The 23222-nt window shown below is 41.1% G+C and overlaps 2 protein-coding genes across 10 annotated transcripts in view; one reads left to right on the top strand and one right to left on the bottom strand.

Moving 5' to 3' along the window:
- Positions 1-868: 868 nt before the first annotated feature.
- PRRG1 (proline rich and Gla domain 1) overlaps positions 869-23222 on the bottom strand; it is a 49127-nt gene continuing 26773 nt past the window's right edge. For 5 of the 8 annotated variants that reach the window (XM_073358146.1, XM_073358163.1, XM_073358151.1 and 2 more), the window contains 2 exons: positions 20428-20588; positions 872-4063 (listed from right to left, as the gene is read on the bottom strand). In XM_073358146.1, the coding sequence (XP_073214247.1) occupies positions 3542-4063; positions 20428-20588 (683 nt within the window). In that variant the 3' untranslated portion in view covers positions 872-3541. Of the gene's footprint in view, positions 4064-20427; positions 20589-23222 lie in introns of all 8 variants that reach the window. The other 3 variants (XM_073358168.1, XM_073358173.1, XM_073358179.1) reach the window with 3 other exon arrangements.
- On the top strand, positions 7208-11346 carry LOC140916458 (uncharacterized). Of its 2 annotated transcripts, none has more exons than XM_073358113.1 (2): positions 7208-8438; positions 9605-9982. In XM_073358113.1, exons 1-2 carry the CDS (start codon positions 7713-7715, stop codon positions 9734-9736), a joined length of 858 nt encoding a protein of 285 aa, XP_073214214.1. In that variant the 5' UTR covers positions 7208-7712; the 3' UTR covers positions 9737-9982. The 2 variants fall into 2 exon arrangements, with proteins under 2 accessions (XP_073214214.1, XP_073214208.1); XM_073358107.1 differs by lacking the exon at positions 9605-9982 and adding an exon at positions 9995-11346 and having other exon boundaries at positions 7221-8438.

Here is a 23222-nt window from a genome sequence, read left to right as displayed (position 1 = left end):
TCAGTTGTGCAAACATAGCCAAATGTTTAACTGGCCATGTGCATGCACCATAGCTGAAGCTGATTTGTCTACATTAGTTATAAAACTGTTCAAATTGTAGGCCTATTAAAAAAACCAAAACACCCCCCCCCCCAAAAAAAAAAAACCCACTGAATGTCCATAGGATCAAGACTAATTAGATATTATTTGCTTTAAATATAGGAAGGACTGGAGAACACAGTAACATTTCCTCCACTCAAATGGGTACAGAAACATGACAGAAAAATTCTGCTCCCATCTGGAATGAGTCACCAAACACTCAGGGGTGGAATTTTGACATGCATACCCCCAACAATTCCATCATATCCAAACTTTTCCATCCTTTCCTCTCCTGTTTCAAAGATTATTTGACACAGCTCAATGCAATGTTCGTGGGGGGGGGGGGGGAGTGTTAAAATAAGTAACTGGCCCACATCCATGCAGTCACTTACACATTCTTTATAGTTTCATGATTTACTGGTTTTCACTTTTGTCATGACCATTTATTGCCGGTCTGTATTGAGTTTTGATGTGGTTCTCAAATTTTGATAGATCTGCTCGGGCCTCCAAATAGTTTCCTTGCTTGTAAAATATGCCAGAGAGAAAAGTCTCCATTCTCTCTCTGAACACTGCTCCAGCTGACCACTGTTATAAGATACTGTATGTTTTTATATTTTATATATATATATATATATATATATATATATATATATATATTTAAAAATTCTAGTTCTTTTGTTTTAAAATTAATTAGCTTAAAATTTGATATAAAACAATTTTCATCAAGACGAGACACGATGGAAGTTAATACAGCACCTCTGTTATAGAAATCAATGTTATTTTATTCCAACTGCACAGAATTGATAGAGGCATTAAAAGAATTTAAGAATACCTTTATTTAGCATGCCAAAAACCATTAAGAAAAAATCTTCTATAAACATGAGCAAAATGTTTAAATACCATAATTTAATGTAAACCAGATCTTTAAAAAATATTTAATACTGTAATCAAATAGGTTATTTACATGCAGTGAAGATGGAACTACTCCCCACAGGTGTCCAAAATTAAACAATCTCTAAATCATCTGATTTCCATAATTTCTTAAACAAGTCACCCATCTCCATGTTGGTCATTAGTAAACAAATCATTTTAGTTCTGTACAAGATTCACCTCTCAGTGTTACAGTCAAAGCAGGGAGTGCAATACCCTGAATTTTCTGGCAGTCAATCAAGACAGTACTGTATGTTCTTACTTGTAAAACATTCAGAGAGGTAAGGCTGTAAATCTTACCATCACATTTATTGCAGGACAATGTAATTACAATGGAAGAAAAAAGTAGAAGCTACATTTTGAAAAAATAAAGCTTTATAAGAACCACTACAAGACAAATTGTCATTTTAATCAGATCAGAAAGGCCAAGCATAAAATAAAAGTTATATAACTTGTTACATTTAATCGAACCCTTAACTTTTAAAGCTAAAAAAATATTTTTTGTAACTTGGAATCATTCCAGTAAACGAGAAAAAGCACTTATTGTCTTAGTAGAGGAAAGAACATTTTAAATGACTGCTTTATGCAAAGTTTTTTTTGTTTAGCCATGTAAATTGCATTCACTGAGATTTTTGGCCAGTGAATTTAAAATTGTGCTTGTGTGGAGTCTTCAATCAACAGCATAATTCTCAAAGTTGTCATCATGGATCACTGCGAACATTTGATCTCTCTATTTCAAAGGACAAGCATTATTTTTTTATTGCAAATAATATCTGCATGATGTTGCAATACATTTTAGTTCAGGAACATTAGATAGTTAAAATAGGGGTTTGGCTGGCTCAAGAGACTGGTAGTGGAATACTGAACATTACAACTTTCAGTCATTTGCATAAATCCAGAGCAGACTGGAAATGACCAGAGGTTATCTGACAACTGCTTAATGGCCTATGTGAAATGAGTGATCACCATGCATTTCGTGGGGGAAAGAAAGCCACATAAATAAAAGACACTATTGCAACTGGCAGCCTGTTGGCAGGCTCAGAAGAGACTGTTATTTGTGTTGGCATGAAGAGTAAACTATGATCATCCCCTTCTAGGCGGTTTCTGCATGTCAGTGATGAGGCACATTGGTTTGGTACTGTGTGCCCAGAGGCAGTGCATTAACTGTTCTGCAGGGCAGAGGGAACTTTAATTTCTGGAGCTGACAATCTAGTACTTTTCACAAGAACTAAATTCACTTAAAGGAGAAAAAAAAATGGATGTTCCAGAAACAAGATATCATAAACAGGACTAGCTGTTCCCCTCTATTCGACATTGGTGCGGCCTCATCTGGAGTTCTGTGTCCAGTTTTGGGCCCCACACTACAAGAAAGATGTGGAAAAATTGGAAAACGTCAAGCGGAGGGCAAGAAAAATGATTAGGGGACTGGAACACATGACTTATGAGGAGAGGCTGAGGGAACTGGGATTGTTTAGTCTGCGGAAGAGAAGAATGAGGGGGGATTTGATAGCTGCTTTCAACTACCTGAAAGGGGGTTCCAAAGAGGATGGATCTAGACTATTCTCAGTGGTAGCAGATGACAGAACAAGGACTAATGGTCTCAAGCTGCAGTGCGGGAGGTTTAGGTTGGATATTAGGAAAAACTTTTTCACTAGGAGGAGGGTGGTGAAACACTGGAATGCGTTACCCAGGGAGGTGGTGGAATCTCCTTCCTTAGACGTTTTTAAGGTCAGGCTTGACAAAGCCCTGGCTGGGATGATTTAGTTGGGGATTGGTCCTGCTTTGAGCAGGGGGTTGGACTAGATGACCGCCTCCTGAGGTCCCTTCCATCCCTGATATTCTATGATTCTATGACTAGCTGGAGGGAAGGATGGAGAACAGAGGGGATAAGAACATTAGGCTATCGTTTTTTCCAACTGCAAAATTCACTTAATTACTGCCCTCTGTACAAGTACAGCTGATGTGTTCCAAAATATCTTAGTCTCACTTACTGCAATCCCTTAAGTATCGTATTTAAACTGGGTGAATATGCTATGTTGTTTGTTCACACATATAAATACTTTTCACAGCCTTCCAAGGCCCAAGTGTAGGATACAATGTGTGACAAAGACCCAAAATGAAAGAGAAAATGTTCATGCAAGAAACTTAAAACGCTGTAGGACACAGCCCTTTGGTTTAAATAACTTTCTCTCACTAGTGTTAGTTTCTGATGTAAACAATTTTCAACACTAAAAGCTAGGTGACATCAAATTTGTGTGGAACGTAGGCAACATTCAGACTAAAATAAATGACAACCCCCAAAACGGAGGGACATTTGAGAGGTATGCACAGAAGACCACATTTGTACCTGCTTCATGCTCTCAGTATGAATTCCCCATCTTTAAAACTGGCATGGGAACACACGCAGAGGGAAGAAAACAGGGCAGAGGTACACAGTGTGAGTCCATTAAATTATATAAACGGTAGTAAGCTGCAATAAAGTGCTACAAAATTCTATTAGTAATTTTTAAAAGTTGCTCATATTTTTCCTGCTTTACTTAATACTGGTGACAACAGGAGGTATTGCAAAAGCATTTGCTGAGCTGGAGTTTACAATGTCTTCATACTGTGGGGGTGGATCTAAGTGAGGCTCCATTTCATTTCTTATGCTGGTTTCGGCAGTGGCTTCCTCATATGAAGGAGGAGGGTCACCGTTTGACAGCCTTGTTGATATTGAGTCTGAACGTCCATCTGGAGAGCCCAAATATCCTGGAGACAGCCCACTGCCTTCATACATTTCTTCCTGTGGGGAATGAACAATGCTGAGCGGCTGGGGAAGAGGACTTCTACCATCAGCCACAGCATTATCACCAATGGCTTCGCGGGCTCCCCTATGCATGTATACAGACTGTCTACGGATTTTCTTTTTAAACAGGCATCTCCATGTGAGAAATATGACAAGGAGGATAACAAAAAGGCCAATGATTAATGGAAATGCGAGGTAAAATGAATACCAATTATGTCCTGTGTTACTTTCTCCCTGGAGTCCATTTGGGTAGCCTTTCCAGAACTCCTTCTAAAACAGCAAGACAGAATAAATCAGAAGCTATTAAAAATAAATTATTTTAACTGGTCTATTTTCAACAACAAAATTGAAGCGAAGTGTTTTGGCTTTCAATAAATGACCACCTAGATCTTTCATTGGTGCAGATATTGTATAAAAAGTTTCCTGACTTCTTTCTGGAGTCATCACTGAGTTTGGAGTTTTTTTAAGCCACCTAACTCCTCACAACATTTCTGTATCAGCACTTAATAGTCACAAACCTACATTAGAGATAGGAATGGATTAGAAAAATAATCTGAATTGATTTTAAATAATTTGTGAATGCAAAAACTCAAAGTCAGATCTATTTTTGGAATTAAAGATTATTGTAAGATTATTAAATTACTTTGACAGAGAAACATTGTCAGAATGATTGACTATTTTGACCCAGTATAACTATGCTGTACGATCATCCTAAAACTCAGACTTCTCCACCCTCTGGATTATAAAATAATAGCTGTTAGCTATTTATAGCTAAACATAGCTTTTGCAATATATGGATAACCATACGACATACTCAAAATAGTCCAGAAAACTTGTTCTCAGGTAAAGATGAATCAACACAGTCGTGGAAATATAAATGAGGGGGGGGGGGAATTAAAAATGAAATGGCATCAATACTTTAAGATAATCTGTTATGTTATTAATATTTTAAAATTACAATAGCTATTGCAAAAGCATCAAGAAGCCCCAGTCGGGATCAGGGTCTCATTGTTTTAGGTACTAAACAAGGATAATATAGGAAAATATGCCTCCTGTCCTAGAGAGCTTTTCCACTCCCTCTATCTTATGAAGTAGCACAGGTATTATGCATAGTTAATATAGACCAAATGTAAAATACAGATAAAGTTATGTAAACCTCATCTCTTTGTTTCAGACAAATAAGGTTAGCGAACATCAATTATATTCTGTGCTTGGAGAAAACAAAATCCTCTAATAATAATAATAATAATAATAAAGGTATCTACCTGTTACATAAAAAAGTCCTGGGCTCAGTATAAAATATGAAGTGATATTTTTAATATACATAACACTTCACATAAATTACATCACTCTACACATTCTTAAACCTAGCACTAAAAAAACTAAACACACAAGCAAGAGACTTAGGGTTTTATTTAGGCAATGTATTAAAAGTGCAAAAAAAGCTATCTTTTCAAAGGTAAACTCTACACTTGGACATTTATCTTATTAGCACAATACAATTCCACCATTCTCACAAGGGAATAGTTTTATGACCACATGCATCAGTAACTAACAATACAACAATCATTTCTGTCCTCAGGAAAAAGTCTATCATTCACATACATACAACAAGCTAGGGTTCCCTCTAAATATAATCTCTGAAAATCTAGTTAAGACTAGCTTACAAAATAAGGAGATTCGTAGACAGCTTGGGGGGGGGGGGGGGTTAAAAAAACCGCAGATGTATCAAAGAGGCAACTACTAGCTTAGTCCACATTTTTAGGCAATAGGGTTATACACACCCCTTCCCCCAATATTTAATATAATCCAGAAGTGGTTTTTTTTAAAATCATGTTCATTCCTTTGCCTTTTCAACACTGCAAAATTTGACACGTTCCCACAATTCCAAGATTTCAAAATCTTAATTAGGTCTGTAAAGCATCTGTATTTCATAAGATGTGGTCCAATGTCATCTAAGTAAAGCCATTATAGCATGGATTTCAAATGAGGGGAATAAATCTTAACATACCAAATGCATTTTTTAAAATTAAAGTTACTTGAAAAAAGAATCACATCTATACCACAGTAAAATGCAGACCCCATACAAAACAATTCTGTTGAAATCTCTGGAGATTCTGGAAGGCATTGTCAGTGGGACACTTGGGAAAGCGGAAGAGCATTACTGTAGGAAAGGGATAGGTTAGCTGGGTGGGATCATATCTGGAACAAAGCTGATGAGGAAGTAGACAGGGACTGCAAAGGGATAGCTGAACAAAGAGCCTCATTCTTGGCACACAATACCTTTTCTGACAAAAGTGCTGGTTTCAGAAAAGGTTTCTCCTCCCCCAACTCCTTCTCTTTGTTTTATGTTCCTTAGTCAGAAAGCTATTATCTTTAAAAAGCAAGTTAATAAGCATGAATACTTAAAGTACTATGCTGAAAGCAGATTATGAAAATGGCAAGGTAGAGCTCCATGTTTACTGCAATCCAGTGACTCCCACTTCATGCATGCTCAGTTAACAAAATTCTTCTTCTTAACTTCACTACCGAAACCAACCTGGGCTCTGAAAGTCAAGCTGGGTTCTTTCCTTTCTTACACAGCACCACTAGGAATAAAATTTCTGCTGGCCAAATAACGCCTTTAGGGAGACTTGTATACTTCCCCCGTGCCCTCAATCTGTTTCAGGGGGGCATGGATCAGTATTCACATCACATTCCCAGTCAGTACCTGGCGCAGGCCGAGGAAGCTGATGATCCAACCAGCACGTTATGCATATGCTAAGAAGAATCTGGTTCAGATACAACTGACTAGAACTTTAGCTGGAACTAAGTCAATCATTCACTAGGAAGACCATCGTTGTTATTATTTATTTGTATTAGAACCCAGCTTTGTCTCTGATCATTCTGCTGCCTAAGCAGTAAAGTGGTAAAAGCTTATTTTGGCACTAGAGACAGGAAGTCTGACTCTGAAACCACAGAGCAGATGTGTTGAGTAAGCTGCCGCCATTTTTAGGTAACCACTTTGCAGAACACAGCAGCACTTTAGGTGAATATAAGTTAGGTTTTTTGGAGTTATTTATTTTAAAATGTTAGATGCTGTAGAAACAGATTACAAAGTCATATATGCTTTCCAGTATAAGGATATAGAGTTAATAGATCTTATTGCCACTTATAAGCATGTTAATAGTTTTCAAGTATTTTTTCATCTCTAAGATGTGCCTACCACAGGAGCTGTTTTTGTGGCGCTCCAGAATGCTGGGAAGCCAGTATATCTCCTGTTTATTCCCTCAAATGGAGAAGCAGCAGCAAAGCTAGTTCCTCTTCATCCTCCCCAGAGAGGCAGGCAGTTGGCTTGGAGTGCAGGAGGATGAGGATATCTATGGGGTTTCCGTCCAACGGGAGGTGTGTGTGGATTAAGAGTTTAAGCTGCTTTAAGGACATATTGAAGGGTTAATGTCTAGCTATTCCACCTGGAAGCAGGCGGGGCACACCCTGACTGTTTCCTAGAAGCAATGCACACATTGCTCTATCCAAGGACAAGGGCTAGATATGAACCCTGAGAACTTGATTGTTTGGACAGCAACTGTGGGAGGTTTCTTTAGCCTGGGCTCAAGGCCTGAGAACCAGGATTGTAGTAGATAGAGGATGGTAACTAAGCATATGAATCAACGTCATACATTCCTTTGTGTAGCAGTGTGTAATGCTTAGGGGGAGAAATATAATAAAAGGAGAAGGTGGAAGGCAGGGGGGGCAGAACAGCCCATCTCCGCTGACCAGCCTGCTTGCTTGCATAAAGCTGTGTTCTGTCTCATCACTGAACCGCAACAACTGGCGCCCAAACGTGGGGCCCTCAGCACTCACCTCGCCCGGCAAGGGTTTCAGACGCGTCACTCATCCACTTCGTGGATCCCGGTGAGTATTTTTCATTGTGGTAAGTATGGGAAGCTCCCTCTCTGCTTTGCAAGTGCAACACCGTAATGAGCTGCAGTATTTGCTGCGTAAGGCTCAGCATGACTGCCCGGCTCGAGAACTCACTCTCCTGCTACAGGAGGTGCGTGCCAAGTGCCCGTGGTATCCTGAAGCTGGAAGCCTTAAGTTAGCGGACTGGGAGCGATTGGGCCAGACATTGCACAAAGAGCCTCGGGCACCCGTGCAGGCTTTACATGCCTGGCACCTCTGCCGCGACGTGGTACAGCGTGTCGCCTCAGACAGACCCTCCCTCGCGAGGCTGGTGCTCTCGCCGCCCCCGTCCGCCCCTGCAGTCATCCCCCCTCCTGGTGATGCGACACAGCGTGTCGCCTTGGAAAGGCCCTCTTCAGCACCAACAGAGGAGCTGCCGATCCTGCCACCCCCGTCCGCTCCTGCAGCCATCCCTCCCCCTGCTTCGCCCCCAGTGCCTCTATTACCACCGCCTCCCTGGCCTTCCCCACCGGAGCCGGTGTGTGATTACCCTCCCCCCATGGGGCCCCCCGGAGAGTCATCTGCATCTGCTCAGAAGCTTTCGCTGGTGCAACAAATGGTTCACGCAGCGAAAGCTCGATCAGATCTTACAGCAGAGGAGCTGGCTGATCTGGTCTCCGTTTGCCCGGTGACCTGGCAGAATGATGACCAGGGCAACCCCGTGGGCACCTGGACCACTCTGCCATACTCGGTGGTTAGAGAGGTAAAGAAAGCAATTCGTGAATTTGGCCTGACTAGCACCTTTGTGCGTGGTCTCATTGAAGGGATGGGTGCTGGGTACTCCCTAATCCCTGAGGATTGGAAAACGCTGCTGCGCATGATGTTGTCACCCAGTCAGTATGTTATTTGGCTTAGTGAGTATCGGCAGATGGCAGAACGCCAAGCCCAGGTATATAGAGAGCAAGGTATCATTTATGAGCATTTGGCAGGGGAGGGCCAGTTTGCTACTATTGGGATGCAGTCTCAACTCCCTCCGGCCGTCTTCCCCATTATCTCCACCTGTGCCCAGCATGCTTTCAAGAAGGTCCCGGATTCAGGCAAGCCTACCAAAAGCTTTGTCAGTATCCGTCAGGGTGCCTTAGAGTCCTTTTTGGATTTTACCAACAGATTGCAGGAGGCTATCCTCCGACAGGTGGATAACACTGAGGCAGCTCACGAGCTCCTGTTAAAATTGGCAGTTGAAAATGCAAATGAGGATTGCCGCCGTGCTCTCCAGGCAGCACAAGTCTCTGGTATTTTAGAGCTCTCAGACATGCTGCGGGCGTGCCAGAACATTGGCACACAAGCCCACAAGGCTGGAGTTCTGGCTGCCGCCCTCAGAAAAACCGGGAAGGAGGGGAAGCGTTGTTACCGCTGTGGAAAGGAGGGTCATTTTCAGCGGGAGTGCCGCTCATCTAAGGCACCAGCCCAACCCTCAAAGAAGTGCCCCAAGTGTGGGAAAGGTTATCACTGGGCTAATCAGTGTCGTAGCGGGTCGGGAAACCGCACGACGGGTCCCCCCCGAACCCAGGGCCAAACGGGGGTGTTTCCTACTCAGGCAATCGCTCCTCTGCCTTGGAATCCGTAGACTCTATGAGGGCAGCGACTGCTGGAAGTGCAGGGCTTGATTTGATCATGCAGGAGGACACTGACTTTCGGCTGCCAGGGGAGGTCTGTGCCATACCTACACAGGTGACGGGACCTCTCCCTGCCGGCTTTGTAGGTCTTGTTCTCCCTCGCTCACATGCTGGGAAACAGGGCTTTTTTGTCATTCCAGGGGTCATTGATGCTGATTACACTGGCATTATTAAGGTTCAGGTGTGGACTCATCTTCCACAGTCGCTCCCACGTGGACAGTCAATTGCACAATTGATTTTAGTCCCCTATCAGGTGCCAGCTGCCGAGGATCGAACTCGGGGTGGAGGAGGCTTTGGATCGACGTTGTCTCACTCGCTGTCTCACAGCGCGTCTTCTCCACTTGTTGCTCTGACAATGTCAGTCCGCCCCTCAAAACCTTGCTAGATAAACAATTAAAACAAGGGGAGCTGCATCTCCGAACCTTAGGAGACATTCAACAACAGATGTATATTCTTTTGTTTACTTTAAATAATTTAACACTGAATGCAGATCAGCAGACCCCTGCGGATCGGCATTTTCACAAATCTGAGGTACTGGAAAGACCGCGTGTCTTTTACCGTCAGCTGCCCGATCCACAGTGGCTGGGCCCAGCACCTCTAATCACTTGGGGTCGGGGATATGCTGCTGTGTCTCTCCCTGCAGGACCGTTGTGGGTTCCAGCCCGGTGCGTGCGACCAGCACTTAAACAACATGGCATGGCACCAGGGGCTGTCGAATCCCATACCAGAGTTTCAGCTGACCTTGGAGGAGACCGCGTTGCCCCCCGAGTCGACAACGGCGGGACGGAAACGGAGGAGGCGTAACGTCCCAAGCCAGCCCGTGACAGGGGGAGCAGTAAAAGCATTGGTCGCCACGGCTCAACGAAAACTGGCAGCAGATCAGCAGCCAGAAACTCCTAAGACTTTGTTTGTGGCGATTCTCGCCCAAATCACTGCTAATTCTGTGATGATTGTGTGCCTTTTGTGCCTGCTATTTTCTGTAGGGGTTGGCTCGGAAGCGCCTCCCCCGTTACAAGCCCGAAGGAGAATAAGATACTGCTCTTTGCTTATGCTAATCTTTTCTCCCAGTATTTTAGCATGGCTAATTGGGGCCCGGCCAACTATACTCTGCCTCGCACGGCTATATTCCTTCACACACCGTACCCGGCCGGGGCTCACAATGTCACCTGTGCGCGTGTAGTTAACTGCACTAGTACAAAGGTGCCATTGGGCTGTCAAAAAATTTCTTAATCCCTTTTAAATTGTTCCCATGCTGTTAATGTTTTATATAATTATGGCCATATCATCCTACCATCAGGATGGGTTTTTATTTGTGGTTCATGCACCTTTAATTATATTCCTGCAAATTTAAGTGATGGCACCCTTTGCTGTCTTAGTAGAATGATACTTATATTGCCTTTTGCTGGTTACAATTGTAGTAAAAGAAGTGTATCCCTTTTAGATGATTATATTGCAGATGTTAAGCTTTTGGTTATTTTGTGTTTGTAATTATTGGGCTTATTTTTTGTTGTTGCTGTGTACAATGTATTCCTTCCTTGTTAAGACTTTGTAAAATTTTTGCCCTGGAAAGCTCCCCAGGTTATGTCCTTGTCTGTCTGGGAGTTAAATAGCATGATAAAACAAATTGGCGGCTACCATGAGATGGCCAATTATCAATAAACAAAAAAGGGGAGATGAAGGGTTAATGTCTAGCTATTCCACCTGGAAGCAGGCGGGGCACACCCTGACTGTTTCCTAGAAGCAATGCACACATTGCTCTATCCAAGGACAAGGGCTAGATATGAACCCTGAGAACTTGATTGTTTGGACAGCAACTGTGGGAGGTTTCTTTAGCCTGGGCTCAAGGCCTGAGAACCAGGATTGTAGTAGATAGAGGATGGTAACTAAGCATATGAATCAACGTCATACATTCCTTTGTGTAGCAGTGTGTAATGCTTAGGGGGAGAAATATAATAAAAGGAGAAGGTGGAAGGCAGGGGGGCAGAACAGCCCATCTCCGCTGACCAGCCTGCTTGCTTGCATAAAGCTGTGTTCTGTCTCATCACTGAACCGCAACAACATATGGTGATTTATTATCTGTTTTAGACTATGGACACTAAATCATCTTAAAGCTTAAAAAGAGTCTGTCAAGGTTCCTTCCCCACTCTGAACTCTAGGGTACAGATGTGGGGACCTGCATGAAAGGCCCCTTAAGCTTATTCTTACCAGTTTAGGTTAAAAACTTCCCCAAGGTACAAACTTTGCCTTGTCCTTGAACCCTATGCTGCCACCACCAAGTGTTTTAAACAAAGAACAGGGAAAGAGCCAACTTGGAGACGTCTTCCCCCAAAATATCCCCCCAAGCCCAACACCCCCTTTCCTGGAGAAGGCTTGATAAGAATCCTCACCAATTTGTACAGGTGAACACAGATCCAAACCCTTGGATCTTAAGAACAATGAAAAAATCAATCCGGTTCTTAAAAAGAAGAATTTTAATTAAAGAAAAGGTAAAAGAATCACCTCTGTAAAATCAGGATGGTAAATACCTTACAGGGTAATCAGATTCAAAACAGAGAATCCCTCTAGGCAAAACCTTACGTTACAAAAGACACAAAAACAGGAATATACATTCTCTCCAGCACAGCTTATTTTACCAGCCATTAAACAAAAGAAAATCTAATGCATTTTCTAGCTAGATTACTTATAGATTACTTACTAACTTTACAGAAGTTGTAAGGCAGCAAAGTTTTTTTTTAGGTAGCCTACGTCTCAGAGGGAAACGTCCATGTTTTTCCTTGGAGGTTTCCTTTCCAAAAACCATAGTGAGCAGGCTTGAACATCCTTAGTGCTAAGCTCCAAGAAGATTTCATCTCAACAAGATACAAGTTTAAGATTATGGGCTTCACACAGGGTGAAGTTATTTGGGCTTGTTAGGTAAGAGGTCTGACTAGATCATCATAATAGTCCTTTCTGGCCTTAAATCTATTAATTGAGGTTTGTTATAGGGAGGATTTTACCAAAAATTTTAGAAACATCTGACCCCGTTGCTGATGAGTTTCTTGCTATTCACCTCTAGAATAGTGATACAGAAGGATTGTACGTTGCAGAAATTGAAAAGTCTTTAGATCTGCTTTTGTTTCACAAGACAGCAATGCTTTAATATCCAAGTGGAGACAAGGATCACTAATCAAGAAAGAAAAAAAATTAAAAATACCACAAACTAGTTCTCATGCAGCACTTTTCATCTCTAGATCTCAAAGCAAAAGAAGGTAAGTATTATTGTCCCCATTTTACTGATAGGGAAATGGTGGCACAGAGGGGTGGAATGACTTGCTCAATTCAGAAGATCACTTCAATTGGAGGAAAATGCCTCCCTGTTTTTGGCTTTTCGCATCTAAGTGATATTTTTAGAGCCCAAGCGTTCTCGTGAATTGCTAGAAAAGCAGGAGAAATAAAAACAAAATATTTGTAGACTTGGTACAGCTAAGAAAAAAGTTAAAAGAAAAGTTTAAAAGCCGGAAAATATTAGTAATTGCTACTTGCAACACAAGCCCATCTTAAGAAATTTTCTTTTAATACACGAAATAATTTAATTGGTGTGATTTAGAAAGGATACATTCAGCAACCATTTGTTCTCAATCACTGCAGCATTCATGGCTCTGAAACACTAGGATTACTTTCACACTCCTAAAAGGATAGCAAATGTTATGCTAGTTAGGCCACAGAATCAGATAACTGTGATGGAAAAGACCAATTTAAGATACTTCTGCCAATGCAAGCTTGTTCTGTGCAATTCCTATTGCCTAGAAAAGGATAATTTTAAGTGTCTCAAGGGATGGGAACTGCATAATTCATAGATAAAGTTGTGTCTCAGATTGGATGTTTGACTAGTCCAAAAATAATTGGTCAATTCACTAGTCAAATATAGTCAAATATTTTAAAGCACTAATTTATTCGCACAATAACAATGCTAACATAAAAGAGTAAGACGTCATGGTCTCCAATAGGCTTAGTCTTAAACAGACACTTATGCCTAATTACAAAAATCAGGTTACTTAGCAATTATTTTAACTCAGAAAAATGGAAACCACCGGACCAGGGGGATGAGGTGGATTAGGCTTTCTTCCGGCAGCTCACGGAAGCTACTAGATCGCATGCCCTGATTCTCATGGGTGACTTTAATTTTCCTGATATCTGCTGGGAGAGCAATACAGCGGTGCATAGACAATCCAGGAAGTTTTTGGAAAGCGTAGGGGACAATTTCCTGGCACAAGTGCTAGAGGAGCCAACTAGGGGGGGCGCTTTTCTTGACCTGCTGCTCACAAACCGGGTAGAATTAGTGGGGGGAGCAAAAGTGGATGGGAATCTGGGAGGCAGTGACCATGAGTTGGTTGAGTTCAGGATCCTGACGCAGGGAAGAAAGGTAAGCAGCAGGATACGGACCCTGGACTTCAGGAAAGCAGACTTCGACTCTTTCAGGGAACGGATGGCCAGGATCCCCTGGGGGACTAACTTGAAGGGGAAAGGAGTCCAGGAGAGCTGGCTGTATTTCAAGGAATCCCTGTTGAGGTTACAGGGACAAACCATCCCAATGAGTCGAAAGAATAGTAAATATGGCAGGCGACCAGCTTGGCTTAATGGTGAAATCCTAGCGGATCTTAAACATAAAAAAGAAGCTTACAAGAAGTGGAAGGTTGGACATATGACCAGGGAAGAGTATAAAAATATTGCTCGGGCATGTAGGAATGATATCAGGAGGGCCAAATCGCACCTGGAGCTGCAGCTAGCCAGAGATGTCAAGAGTAACAAGAAGGGTTTCTTCAGGTATGTTGGCAACAAGAAGAAAGCCAAGGAAAGTGTGGGCCCCTTACTGAATGAGGGAGGCAACCTAGTGACAGAGGATGTGGAAAAAGCTAATGTGCTCAATGCTTTTTTTGCCTCTGTTTTCACTAACAAGGTCAGCTCCCTGACTGCTGCGCTGGGCATCACAAAATGGGGAAGAAATGGCCAGCCCTCTGTGGAGATAGAGGTGGTTAGGGACTATTTAGAAAAGCTGGATGTGCACAACTCCATGGGGCCGGATGAGTTGCATCTGAGAGTGCTGAAGGAATTGGCGGCTGTGATTGCAGAGCCATTGGCCATTATCTTTGAAAACTCGTGGCGAACCGGGGAAGTCCCGGATGACTGGAAAAAGGCTAATGTAGTGCCCATCTTTAAAAAAGGGAAGAAGGAGGATCCTGGGAACTACAGGCCAGTCAGCCTCACCTCAGTCCCTGGAAAAATCATGGAGCAGGTCCTCAAAGAATCAATCCTGAAGCACTTGCATGAGAGGAAAGTGATCAGGAACAGCCAGCAAGGATTCACCAAGGGAAGGTCATGCCTGACTAATCTAATCGCCTTTTATGATGAGATTACTGGTTTTGTGGATGAAGGGAAAGCAGTGGATATATTATTTCTTGACTTTAGCAAAGCTTTTGACACAGTCTCCCACAGTATTCTTGTCAGCAAGTTAAGGAAGTATGGGCTGGATGAATGCACTACAAGGTGGGTAGAAAGCTGGCTAGATTGTCGGGCTCAACGGGTAGTGATCAATGGCTCCATATCTAGTTGGCAGCCGGTATCAAGTGGAGTGCCCCAAGGGTCGGTCCTGGGGCCGGTTTTGTTCAATATCTTCATAAATGATCTGGAGGATGGTGTGGATTGCACTCTCAGCAAATTTGCGGATGATACTAAACTGGGAGGAGTGGTAGATACGCTGGAGGGGAGGGATAGGATACAGAAGGACCTAGACAAATTGGAGGATTGGGCCAAAAGAAATCTGATGAGGTTCAATAAGGATAAGTGCAGGGTCCTGCACTTAGGACGGAAGAACCCAATGCACAGCTACAGACTAGGGACCGAATGGCTAGGCAGCAGTTCTGCGGAAAAGGACCTAGGGGTGACAGTGGACGAAAGCTGGATATGAGTCAGCAGTGTGCCCTTGTTGCCAAGAAGGCCAATGGCATTTTGGGATGTATAAGTAGGGGCATTGCCAGCAGGTCGAGGGACGTGATCGTTCCCCTCTATTCGACATTGGTGAGGCCTCATCTGGAGTACTGTGTCCAGTTTTGGGCCCCACACTACAAGAAGGATGTGGATAAATTGGAGAGAGTCCAGCGAAGGGCAACAAAAATGATTAGGGGTCTAGAACACATGACTTATGAGGAGAGGCTGAGGGAGCTGGGATTGTTTAGCCTGCAGAAGAGAAGAATGAGGGGGGATTTGATAGCTGCTTTCAACTACCTGAAAGGGGGTTCCAAAGAGGATGGCTCTAGACTGTTCTCAATGGTAGCAGATGACAGAACGAGGAGTAATGGTCTCAAGTTGCAGTGGGGGAGGTTTAGATTGGATATTAGGAAAAACTTTTTCACTAAGAGGGTGGTGAAACACTGGAATGCGTTACCTAGGGAGGTGGTAGAATCTCCTTCCTTAGAGGTTTTTAAGGTCAGGCTTGACAAAGCCCTGGCTGGGATGATTTAACTGGGAATTGGTCTTGCTTCGAGCAGGGGGTTGGACTAGATGACCTTCTGGGGTCCCTTCCAACCCTGATATTCTATGATACTATGAAACACCAATGAAATGAAGTTCTAAAAATGAAAGAATTATCTTTTTTAGTAATGTTAGGTTAGCACTGAAATGTGAATGTTAAAGTTACAAAAGAAAAAAATAAAATTAAACAGAAATAAAACAAGCCCATAGCAATTATAAAAGAAAAAAAAAGTCATTTCTGAATGTACTTATGCTAGGCAGGCAGCAAGCCAACTCATCAACCAGCTTAATGGCTGTGCATCTTTTTTCTTTGTTTTGGGGGAGGAGGTTCAATGACTGTGAAGCTTCCTCCCCCTCCCCAACTCCCCTCTGAGTTAATTTCTGAATGTTTGTCTAGTCAGTGTAGACTGTAAACTCTTCAGGACAGGGACCATGTCTTAAACTTGTTTAGTGTCTTATGAAAACTGCCAAGTATATTGATGGCCTGGTATACAAAGACAGACAGTTTATTCTAGAAGATTCCAGCCAACCAAGATGCTCAGCTTTCAATTAGTTCAATTTTTTCCCCAACAGGTTGCATTAGCATGCAGTAAAATGAGCGATCAAGACATTTAAGTAGGCTTGCTAACAGATGGCACCATAATGCAGCAAAAAGGTAGGCTGGGGTCAAACAGGCAATCAACTGACATTATTTGACTGGTCAACCAACTGGCTTGTCCAGCCTACTTGTGACCAATTGGTAGATTTAAATTAAAAGTATCTGAAAGAATGAGGATCTAATACTTCACTATCAATAAAACTGTCACTCACAGAGCAGGCCCCCTGTACATTAAATTGATGCTGACACAATGAGCTGTTGACTCTCTATGTCAATGTTAAAACCATTAATAAAGTAGTGCTGAGAACTTCCATCTTAAGGCGCTACTGTATTTTGGCAGCATACCAGCTACAAATCACTGCCAGTCAATGCTTTGACTTTTATGAAGGCAAAATCATAAGATCCCAATCAGAAAAGCATTCTGTATTCAATACCTGGAGTACGTGAACAAAATGATAGTGTGAGTAAGCACTTCAGTCATTTGGTTTTTTTAAAAATTTTCCTCAATCTGCGACTATAGAAGAACTATATATTGAAGTTCAACATACTGTATTATACATAGATCTCTGTTGTCTCTTAGATATTTACACAGTGTTAATGATTAGTCTGAAAGCTAATATGAAAGGCCACATTTGATACTGAGAAATACTATTTTGGGTAGATGCTTTCAATCACTGATTATATAGAACTCAGCCATGCAGCTAACATTGCTTTCTGCAAAACTTAAAGAATTTAAATGTTCAAAGTTTTCCACAATTAAAGATTTTAATTCTTGGGAACATAGCAATTCAGCTGCATGCAACAAAATTTCAATCAAAATACCTGAAATTAACGGAAATAAAATGAATTACAATGCTGCAATCATGCCATGACATTGTGCATTATTCTGTAATTATGTCTCAAAATGTCCTTGAGCCTAAGAATTTTTAAGCCACACAAAGCTTTGATGTTTCTACAGGCCAGAGGTGTTGATAATCGATTATGCCTAAAATGGCCTGAGCAGTCTCATTCATAGATCAACTTTAAGTTTTGTCTGTACTTGCTTTTTCCTCCTAGTTACCAGAAAACATTTTCAGCATATCATAATGTAAACAGTCTCTTCTGTTCATTTATAACCCCATTAAAAGACTGAGGTACATCAATGTTAAAGCCCTCTCCGGCTATACACGTTTAAGATAAACGATAAAGGTGCTATTGTAAGATAGTGCAGATCAGCCTTTTAAATGCACCAGAAGTAGATCAAGGCACCACAACACTTGCATTAGAGAACTCCACTGTGCACACAAGACCACAGCAGAAGGAACTCTAACAAGCCTATGCTGCGACTATAGTAGCCAAGAGATCCTACTTCTTCCCATCAAAGTAGGAACTGTAAATTGCTTTATCAGCATAGATTGCCACCACGCAACTCCAGGACAAAGTAACCATTCGCTGCATGGAACAGGCTTTCTTCAGTTCAATAAGACAGGCTCAATCAGCTTTTTAAGTCAAAAGGCAAGACAGAACACGAAAAGCAATCATACATTACTCTCTCTAGGAAGCAGTCTCACGGCGTTACACATTACACCATAGAGCTGCTTCAATATATGCTTTCAAGCCCACTTATATTTATGCCAGACTTGTTTATGATTAATAGAAAAACTGCACAAATTCCACTTTATCACCACAGACCTTACACTTCTTCTCTTATCTAGCTCCATAAGTTTTACAAGACATAAAGGAGTCTGTACAAACCAGACTCAGCACAGATAATCCATACCTAGTAGACTGCAGATTTTGCAAGTCTCAGCAGGACATACACCTTGTTTTTCCTGACATACAGAGAATAGGGATTGCAACGGTTTAACTACAAATGAATTTACACAATAAAGCTTAGCATGAGTACAAACCATTTTGGGGAATACAGTTCATAGTTTTTCAACCTCTGAAGACAAAGCATTTGAGAATATAGGATATACCCTACTTGTTTACTATTAACTACTTGTCCACACTACTGCTTAAGTTGATGTAACTTACATCACTCAAGGGTAAGAAAAAGCCTGAGTGATGCAGGTTACATTGACCTAAGCACTGTCTACACCAGCAGTAAGTTGGCAGGAGATGCTCTCCTGCTGACATAGCTTCTGCCTCTTGTTGAAGTGGAGTAATTATGCTGATGGAGAGCGCTCTTGTCGGCATAGCACATCTTCATCAGATGTGCTACAGCAGCGCCAATGAAGTGTGGTAGTGTAGACTAGCCCTTAGTTGCACACCATACCTTATCCAGTCAAACACATTGTTAGAGGAAAAAGTAATTTACATTTCTGGTTAATAAATCTGTTTGCAAGAGCCAATTTCACAATCCTTATTACAATTTCATCCCTTTTACGGGAAAACTGCAGCATCAGCATTATATACAACCAGAGCTTCACAAGCATTAGTTTTCCACTTCATCTTTGGTATAGCCATAAAGCATTATGGGACTCGGGATCAGTTTGGTCAATACTGAGAAGATAACCTGACATTCCTCCCTCTCAAAATCTGGCCCAGACACAAGAGGTCCCGGAAGCACTGAAGGAAATTCCTACCTGTTTTGCCAAAAAGATTCTATGGGAGATTGAAAATACCCCTAAAATGAAACCAGAGCAACTAGGAGTTGAAGTGCTTTTAATCAGACTGTATAAAACTCAATTATAAAGGTGTTTTTAACACACACACACACACACACACACACACACACACACACACACACACAAAAGAGCGTTAGAAAGAATTATTTTTGTTAAAGACGCAACCTCCTGCCCCTTCATTTAGTGGCTAAATAAGAAAATTCCCATTCTAGTCCTACATTTTTCTAAGGAGACCACCAGGAATGGTATCTTTAAGATATAATAAGTAGCTAGAAAAATGTGCAGAAAAAGCTAAAACACAGTCAGGATTCCTTTATAAACTGCACAGAGAGAAGGTGATGAGGAATTAAGGCCTCTAATACCGGGCTGTATGATTTCCTGCAAATGCATACGACAGAAGGATAACTTTTTAAAATATGGGCCAGAAAACTAAATAGTGGTTGTTATCCACTCCACTATAAAATGTCAACTTCTTTGTTAACCTTATATTCTATCCCAAAAAATTCTTCCCACTTTCATCCACTTCTGTAGGGAACTCAAGGGATGTATCTTTCCTACCTTGATGTATTCCGAAAATACTGTACTTCAAACATTATAGTAGCCAACATACCATGGTCAGAGACTGTGCACACTTTTTATTTGTTGCATGCAGCTTATATTAAGATTCTGGGCCAACTGCTTTGTAAGTGACAGCTGCAAGTCATACTCCCTTCTAACAGGTTTTAATCAAAGATGTCATCTAAATCATAGAAATGTAGGCTGGAAGGGACCTCCAGGTGGGTGTCTGTATGCCCTGAACAGTAACAGTCATTCTGGCATATACCAGACCTCTATTTACAGACTTTCACCCTGATCCTGCAAAGAATTATGCATAAGCAGCTCCTGCTCCGGCACAGAACCTCATTCAAATTAATGGGGCTCTGCCCATGTGCAAGGCACTGCAGGATCAGGGCCTTACTCTTTCAAGGTTTTACATAGGTGGTGCTTAACAAGTACTCTGTTGGTGTGCAGCTGCTAGTTTCAGGAAAGCTACTTCAATTCTGCTTGTTTTTAGAATAAGTTTGTCTTTACTGGGTACTCTGCATTTCAGCTGCTCTCTCTCATGGCTTTAAATGCATGATTTAAATAAGATGTTTGTGGCATGCACACTCATTCTCTTCCCCTCCATAGGAGGATGTTCAATATCCTAAAGAGTGTGGAGCAGCTTACTAGCTTTGTCACAATGCATTTAGTAAAAATGAATAAGCTAAGAAATTTAGTGCAATGTAGGAAAGCTGGAGGCCACTAAGCACACAGTTAAGCTTGCACTAAGTAATTCAATTATTAAAAAAAAAAAAAAAACCAACAAAAAACCCAACTTACTGTCTTCTCATCGTTTTCAAAAGCTTCTCTTGCTTCCTCATAGGTACAGATTTCTTCGTTGCACTCACGCTCTATGTTCCCTTGCTTTATCTCTTCCAAAAATCCATTGGCTCTTGGGTATCTTTTCAACACAGAGTTGGCTTTGTTTTCTGTAAGGAACACTGAAAAGATGGAGAACACAAAGATCACCTCTAAAAATATTGTATGGATACATTCCCAAAAGTTCAGAATAAAACTGCCCAAAAGAAAATAATTTGTTGTCTGGAGAGAGATTTTTCAAAGCATTCTCTTTACTTAAAAAATTGTATTTTTATTTTATATATATATGCTTCTCCAAGTGTTACTGGCTATTAAAAATACTTTTGCATAGACTTCTGAGCATTATAGATATTATGCCAAAGATTGTTTAAGTTGTTTAAGTGCAACCACAGGCCCTCACTCAGCACAGCATCCCTGTTCAGAACACTTAAGCTCCTGTTTAACTTAAACTCTGAAGTCAGTGGGACTTAAGCACATGTATAAGCACCATCCTGATTAAAGATGAACTTAAGAACCCACTTAAATGCTTCCTTTCAGGGCTACAGGGAGAAAATGGTACATGGCTGTGAACTCCCCCTCCAAAAAGTACTTATGACTACGTGGGGGCATCATATCTGAAATTCTCACAGGCATTATAAATAATACGTTTCTGCATAATACCTAGTGAGAATCACACTCCAGAATGGCTGATCAAATTGAAGGTCTACACATTCTCTTATGCAACATTGAACTTCGCAAGCTACCATGGCATTAAAGAAACTCCAACCGTACCTATAACATTTAAGTTACATTTTAGTTTGTTCAACTTGAGCACTGTACTTCTTTCCTAGTAAATCTTTAGGTTCTGGGGTAGCAAAAATGTGTGTAATTTCCTTTTAAAATAATTCAATATGTGAATATTAAACCCCAGGATACCAAAAAGACAGAATGAAATCGCACGTGAATCAAATAGTTACACACAAAAATAAACCAGTTAGATGCAAGATAGGAATTTGCTTGCTAATTGTGCATTTGCATATGTAATCTCAGTAACCATGTGCACAAGTTAAAATAAATTGGACATGAGATCCTGACTGAGAATCAGGTCCTCAAGGCGATTTTAAGCACAAATACAAGATCCAGCTTTTTCTGCTGACATTCCCTACTGTTTTACACCACATGCTAACAGCAAAACAGAGTTTACAAAAACCATTATCCCGCTGAAGTGTGTGACACTGCAAGATTCACTTTTCTATCACTCCAAAAAACAATAGTGTGGAAAACCAGAGAACAGGAAAGAAAAGACAGTCATTCATTAGGAATTTGACAAATGAAAATAAATGTTGCTTCCTAAATTCCAGAAGGATCAAGATTTCTTAAAAGTTCAACTTACAGTCATTGGAAAAAGTTTACAGGGTCTTTATTGGAGTTCAAAATCCTTAAACATTTCTATCATGATTTTTTATCTTTCAGCTAGGGCTGTTGATTAATCACAATTAACTCATGTGATTAAAAAAATTAATCACGATTAATCGCAGTTTTAATCACACTGTTAAACAATAGAATACCAATTGAAATGTATTGAGTATTTTTGGATGTTTTTCTACATTTTCAAATATATTGATTTCAATTACAACACAATACAAAGGGTACAGTGTTCACTTTATATTATTTTTTATTACCAATATGTGCACTGTAAAAATGAAAAGAAATAGTATCTTTCAATTCACTTATACAAGTACTGTAGTGCAATCTCTCTATTGTGAAAATGCAACTTAAAAATGTAGGGTTGTTGGTTTTTTTGGTATATAACTGCAACTCAATAACAAAATGTAAAACTTTAGAACAACAAGTCCACTCATGTCTATGCTGATGACACTCATTAAAAAAAAAAAAAAAGCATTAATTAAATTTGTGACTGAACTCCTTGGGAGAGAACTGTATGTCTCCTGCTCTGTGTTTTACCAGCATTCTGCCATACATTTTGTGTTATGGCTCTCTCGGATGTCGACGCAGCACATGTTTATTTTAAGAACACTTTCACTGCAGATTTGACAAAATGCAAAGAAGGTACCAATGTGAGATTTCAAAAGATAGCTACAGCACTCGACACAAGATTTAAGATTCTGAAATGCCTTCCAAAATCAGAGGGATGAGGTATGGAGCATTCTTTCAGAAGTCTTAAAAGAGCAACACTCTGATGTGGAAACTACAGAACCCGAACCACCAAAAAAGAAAATCAACCTTCTGTTGGTGGCATATGACTCAGATGATGAAAATGAAGGTGCATCAGTCCACACTGCTTTGGATTGTTATAAAGCAGAAAAATCATCATCAGCATGGACTAGGGTGACCAGACAGCAAGTATGAAAAATTGGGACAGGGGTGGGAGGTAATAGGAGCCTTTATAAGAAAAAGGCCCAAAAATAGGGACATCTGGTCACCCTAGGATGGACGCAGGTCCTCTGGAATGGTGGGCGAAGCATGAAGAGACGTATGAATCTTTACTGCAGCTGGCATGGAAATATCTTGCAATGCCGACTACAACAGTGCCATGTGAATGCCTGTTATCACTTTCAGGTGGCATTGTAAACAGAAGCAGGCAGCATTATCTCCTGCAAATGTAAACGAAGTTGTTTGTTTGAGTGATTGGCTGAACAAGAAGTAGGACTGAATGGACTTGTTGGCTTTCTAAAGTTTTACATTATTTTATTTTTGAGTGCAGGTTTTTTTTAACATAATTCTACATTTGTAAGTTTAATTTTCATGATAAAGAG

The sequence above is a fragment of the Lepidochelys kempii genome, chromosome 1 (genome assembly GCF_965140265.1).
Source record: "Lepidochelys kempii isolate rLepKem1 chromosome 1, rLepKem1.hap2, whole genome shotgun sequence".
NCBI classification, from domain to species: Eukaryota; Metazoa; Chordata; order Testudines; family Cheloniidae; genus Lepidochelys; species Lepidochelys kempii.
Note: the sequence above shows the minus strand (reverse complement) of the source record. Positions and strands in the feature narration are given on the sequence as shown.

What these genes read in the sequence shown, in the direction of transcription:
- LOC140916458 (XM_073358107.1), top strand. Translation starts at nt 7,713, where the DNA reads ATGGGAAGCTCCCTCTCTGCTTTGCAAGTGCAACACCGTAATGAGCTG. An exon ending in CATACTCGGTGGTTAGAGAG is followed by an intron (nt 8,439 to 9,994) that starts GTAAAGAAAGCA and finishes CTCTCCCTGCAG; the next exon opens with GACCGTTGTGGGTTCCAGCC.